Here is a 6,000-nt window from a genome sequence, read left to right on the forward strand (position 1 = left end):
TCTAGCTCTCAAGAGTTCCAATAAGCTCTTTTATACATACTAATTTATAGAATATTGATTTTACGGCTCTCCAGTGCATGTCCTATATAATCTTTTGTAGTACAATTCTTCCATACCTCCCTTCCCAGACTCAACAGCAGTTAACTGATGATGTCAAAGTTACATCATCATTAGCAGAACTATTCATTTGCATTACACTACATAAATTAAGCTCCTGTCAATGTAATTCCTTGGTGTTTAACTAAGATAATTATAACTTTGACTCTCACTCGCAAAATATTCTTACACTTCACCATAGAAAAACTAAATGTACAATAAAATCTCAATTCCAACTGTCTTTCACAACTAAGGGGAGGCAATAACCTAATGGTATTATCATTAGTCTTTTAATCCAGAGACTCTGAGGATCTGGATTTGAATCCTATCGTGAGGGTGGTTTTTGTAATTCCATTTTTTTTAAAATCTGGAATTAAGAATCGACTGATGACTATGAAACCATTGTTGATTGTCATAAAAACTCATCTGGCTTGCTAAGTCAAGAAGGAAATTTGCCATCCTCACCTGGTCTGGCCAACATGTAACTCCACAGCCACAGCAATATGGTTGACTTTCAATTAGGGATGGGCAATGAATGCTGGCCTAGCCAGCGATGACCACATCACATCAATGAATTCTAAAAATACTACTGGAGTTTATGCTGACCTCTCAATTGCCAGACCATTTATTTGTTTCAGACCATGACCCAACCACTCACATTCCTCACTTACCTTGTGTACGACACTACTTGCTGAACCAAACAACCCCACTCCCCCTGCTGGACCTAACCGAACCCGATCCCCCTGTTGCTAGATCCAACCCATCCCGATCCCCCCACCTCTGAATCTGACCCAACAGCTCCACCAATGGGAGACCCTACACCTGACCCTGTTCACCCTGTCTCCTCCCAGACTTAATTTCTCCTAGCCACTCCAACCTATTCTAAACACTGCATCACTTCCCTTGCCACATTGTATCCTACCCACTTGGCACACTACCCCATATCCAAGTGCCACACTAACGAGCTAGCAACTCCCCCCACCCCCATTCATCTGGCATCACACTCTTGGCACCCTATCCCATACTCACCTTGCATCCTACCCAGTTAGCTTATTTTCTTATTAGCTGACAACCTATCTAATCAGTACTCTAGCATCCTAACAATTAGAACCCTAACCCTGGTCACTACCTCACCGTCAGTTCACACCCGATCTCTTCTGGCATCCTAACCCTGTTCTTTTCCCAACTGGCACCTGACTCATCTAACATCATTTACACCTGGCACACTACCCCCTACTCATCTGACAGCCTAATATTTAGCATCCTAACATGACACAACCTTACATATATATGGTTTGATAACAGCTGTCCAAGTGGCTGTCAGGTACTTGACGTTTCAGAATCCTGCATCTGTTTGTTGTGCAATGGGGATGCGGTTTGCCTTCCTCTGACAGGTTTGTGTGAAAGAACTGTCAGAATGGAAGTACAGCTCTACATTTTTGAGGGACCCTGAGCAGATTCTTCTTTCTGAAATGTGGAGCTTTTTGCATTAAAAAAAGAGGGCCTGGAGTGGAAATCTGCATGAGAATTGCAGATATTCCAGCCAACTATGTTTCAATCACTGTTTTTTTTGGATTCACATCTAACTTTCCCAATATTTCCTGACACTTCCAATGTTGCTATTTGTTTTGTCAAAAGTATTCTTTCCTGTTGCAATATGATTACACGGTTATAATGGAATTTTGGTTAAGTAGCCCAAACAATAAGGGCTAGAGAGCAAGTCTTATCCTGTCCTCTCCAAAGGTCCACACTTGTAGTTCCCTTATAATTATTGAAAAGTGATAACAGAACACATTGAATACAGTTAAATTCCTAATAACTTTTAGCGTTATTTGCTCTTCAGATTTTAATTTTTGTGTGTACAGTCATAGAGATGTACAACACAGAAACAGACCCATGGGTCTAACTCATCCATGCCAACCAGATATCCCAACTCAATCTAGTTCTACCTGCCAGCACCGGGCCCATATCCCTCCAAACCCTTCCTATTCATATTCCCATTCAGATACCTTTTACATGTTGCAATTGTACTAGCCTCCACCACATCCTCTGGCAGCTCATTCCATACACGTACCACCCTCTGCGTGAAAAAGTTTCCCCTTAGTTCTCTTTTCTATCTTTTCCCTCCAACCCTAAACCTATGCCCTCTAGTTCTGGACTCCCCTATCCCAGGGAAAAGACTTTGTCTATTTATCCTTATGTCTTGTTTACTTTGCACTTAGTAAAAAGGACCAACTCTCTGCTTTACACACTCATTTACCCCCTTTCTTTTCTTTCTGTGCAATTTAAAAACCCTTTGCATCTATACCATTTAACCCTTTTGCTCCTCCTCTACTTGAGACAAAAGTATTTTAAAAACTATTTTCTTTCACCTTGCAGTTCTGAGGAAGAGTCATACCAGACTTGAAACATTGACTGTTTATCTGTCTAGATATGCTTCCAGATCTGTTGAGTTTCTCCAGCATTCTCTGTTGTTATTGATAAAAAGATCTGTATCGTAAAACCCAGGGCTCTGCTGCCTTAGTTTAGCCTCTAGTCCTTGAATTGAGCTGGTTTCATGATCTTCACCCAGCCTCAACCCTTCCTGTCTCAATCTGGCAATGGCTTTCTACATGGGGTTGAGTATTTCTGAATGGGAGACAGCAGTCAGGACCCTGATCAGCCAGTTCCTGGGTAAACCCAGCCTTGTCAACTGCACGGTGGTTGGATGTGGCAACTGAGATTAAATTTGCTCCCCTTGGGCCGTGCCCCATGAATAATCCAACCCAACATTGTCACTTCAGTTCTATCCCTGTGAAACTGGGCAGAACGAACATGGTGCGGCTTTCCAATGTCTCCCAGCTCAGACAGCAACTGGGGTCCAATTTATTGCAGCACTTTGGTTGCCATGTTAACAGGAGCCTGTTAGACACCCAGAACCAGGCCCCATTCAAAATGGACAGCACTTGAAATAGAGCTCTCTGTGAAGAACTGCTTGAAAATATCGAGCAAAAAGAGCTGAACCAATTCCTTTCAGTACGTGTTTTGTTTTTCATATCTTCACACGAGGTAGAATTTCGACATTAGACACAAACATTATTCCTTAATACCAAAAAGATAAATGAAGGTGTTCGACAGTTGTTTTGAGGAATCCAGTCAAATAGTTTGTTTTTCTTGTACACCGACATCATTTCCCCTGTTAAACATCATTTAACTTTATATTAAAAAAAATTTAAAAAGCAAAAAGGTTGAGCATTCAAGGGTGAACATCCAGCACCATTTTTTCCAGAGTATAGCAGTTAGAAGGACCGACGGGAAACGGACTGGGGCTGGCTTTCTTCAGTGGCTCACGAGGTGAACAGTTCATCAAATCAATCGAAAAGACAAATAGGGGGATGGGATGTTGGCTGTGAACTCATACAGGACAACATCGGTAAAGGATGGGAGCTGTGCTGTTCAGTAGTATGGGGAACTCTGGGCAGATTCTGCCTGGTGTATGGTGTTCAGACTTGGATACTGCACTCAGGAAGGATAGACCAATCATGGATAATGTGCTCCTCCAATTCACCAGAAAGACGGCAGAAGTAAAAAGGATATATTATAAGGTCAGGTGGCAAAGATGAGGTATCACTTTTGTACAACTCCAAAAGATTTAGAAGACTAGTTTTTTTTTTAAAATATTGGAAGGATTTGTTGGCAGAGACAGAAAGATGCTATTTTTTTCCTCAGGGGGGAATGAAGGACAATGGGACCTAACATTAAAGTTAGAGCTAGGTCAGGCCTGCAATCATGTCAGGAAGCACCTCATCACTCAAAGGGGAGGGAGAGTCTCTCCCCAAAAAGTGTGTGGATTCTAGGGGCTGATTGGAGCTTTCAAGTCTGCAATCGAGAGATTTTGTTTATGGAGATAAGGACCTGAGGGGGTATCGAAATGAGCAGGGTAAATGCTGTTGAGACATAGATGAGACAAATCTGTGTAACGGATCAGGAAAGAGGGGATAACAGGCCGAGTCTCATTTTCTAATGAGGCGCAGGCACCATAGAAACAGGTGTAAGTCATTTCCGAATATAGGACCCCATCTCCCAGTGTGGAGGCTGTTTGAACACTGTCAGCTTATTTTCCCTCCCTCACAACGAATATTACAAGTAAAATAAGTATTTTGCCAAATCATTAATAATTGCTTCTCCTTCTAATGGGGGCAGAATGCCCTAGTGGTCAATCTTGTATAACTACCTCACCTGAGGGAAACCGATGTAGACATTCTTGGCAACTATCACAGTGCTTTTTACTTCAAAGTGACCTGAAAACACACTTTCCTTACCCTGGTTTCTTTTCCTTAACCTGATTTGTGCTTCTTGCCCTTTTTTAAAGGCTGGTGAGTTGCTTTAGATCCTACACTAATTACGTACAGATTTGCTTCATGACATGATGGAAGGATTGGCCAATGGTGTTTTGGAAGGGGAGTAGGTGAGAGCCGAGGGTCACCGGTTCACAGGCTCCTCTGTAAACTGATAGCTGGCCACTGGGCCTGGAGAAAAGGCCTCGTTGAGTTTCTGCTGTTCCCTGGTAATAGGCACAGAGTCCGTAACCGAGGGAAACGAGAGCTGATCGTGGTCTAGAATGTTCTGTTCGTCCTCCAGCTTGTCTTTCTTCAAGTAGAAGATCCTTTTAAATTCCTTGAGCTTCTGCAGCTCACAGAATGTTTCCAGGACAACAAGCACAGCCGTGAGGCCAATCATGAGGTACACTGGAGAGAGAGAGAAAGGCAGATTAGTTATTTTTAGATACAATTAAGTATGGATGATTGAAGCATGGCTCAAAATAAAATTGTTCATTCGCCAGCACTTTCTTTCCCCTGAAATGCTCATCAAACACTGTCAGTTACAGCCTCTGGGTCTCAGATTGGATATTCAGTGGGGGCTTCCTCTTGTATCTAGAGGCTCAGAACTCGTCCAGTATGTACAGGGTATGAGTCAGGAGTGTAACAGAGTACTCTCCACTTAGAGGCACAGAGCTGTACAGCAATGAAAACAGACTCTTCGCTCTAACTTGTCCACACCGACCAGACATCCTAAATTAATCTAGATTTGGAGATGCCGGTGTTGGACTGGGGTGTACAAAGTTAAAAATCACACTATCACCTGATGAAGGAGCGTCCCTCCGAAAGCTAGCGTGCTTCCAATTAAACCTGTTGGACTATAACCTGGTGTTGTGTGATTTTTAAATTAATCTAGGCCCATTTATAGAGTCATAGAGATGTACAGCATGGAAGTCCAAATTGTCCATGCCAACCAGATATCCTAACCTAATCTAGTGCCATTTGCCAGTACCTGGCCCATATCCCTCCAAACCCTTCCATTCATATACCCATCCAAATGCCTCTTAAATGATGTAATTGTACCAGCCTCCACCACATCCCCTGGCAGCTCATTCCATACACGTACCACCCTCTGCGTGAAACATTTGCCCCTTAGGTCTCTTTTATATCTTTCCCCTCTCACCTTCAATCTATGCCCTCTAGTTCTGAGGAGGAACGGCTGGACATCTTAAAATGTATAATGGTGGATAAATTCCCAACACCTGATTAGGTGTACCCCTGAACCTTGTGGGAAGCTAGGAAGTGATTGCTGGGCCCCTTGCTGAGATATTTGTATCATTAATAGTCACAGGTGAGGTGCTGGAAGACTGGCTAACATGGTGCCACTATTTAAGTGGTAAGGCAAAGCCAGGTAACTATCGACCGGTGAGCCTGACCTCGGTGGTGGGCAAGTTGTTGGAAAGGACCTTATCTATTTACCCTATCCATGCCCCTCATGATTTTATGAACTACTATAAGGTCACCCCTCAGCCTCCGACACTCCAGGGAGATTAGCCCCAGCCTATTCATCCTCTCCCTATAGCTCAAATCCTCCAACCCTGGCAAC

The 6,000-nt window shown here is 43.1% G+C and overlaps 1 protein-coding gene across 1 annotated transcript in view; it reads right to left on the reverse strand.

Moving 5' to 3' along the window:
* The window catches only part of LOC122556378 (probable cation-transporting ATPase 13A4), a 107,626-nt gene extending 102,811 nt beyond the window's left edge, over positions 1-4,815 (reverse strand). The window contains exon 1 of the mRNA XM_043703012.1: positions 4,562-4,815. Within this exon, the coding sequence (XP_043558947.1) occupies positions 4,562-4,815 (254 nt within the window). The remainder of the gene's footprint in view (positions 1-4,561) is intronic.
* Between the last annotated feature and the right edge of the window lie 1,185 nt (positions 4,816-6,000).

This window comes from Chiloscyllium plagiosum, chromosome 13, assembly GCF_004010195.1.
Source record: "Chiloscyllium plagiosum isolate BGI_BamShark_2017 chromosome 13, ASM401019v2, whole genome shotgun sequence".
Lineage (NCBI taxonomy): Eukaryota > Metazoa > Chordata > Chondrichthyes > Orectolobiformes > Hemiscylliidae > Chiloscyllium > Chiloscyllium plagiosum.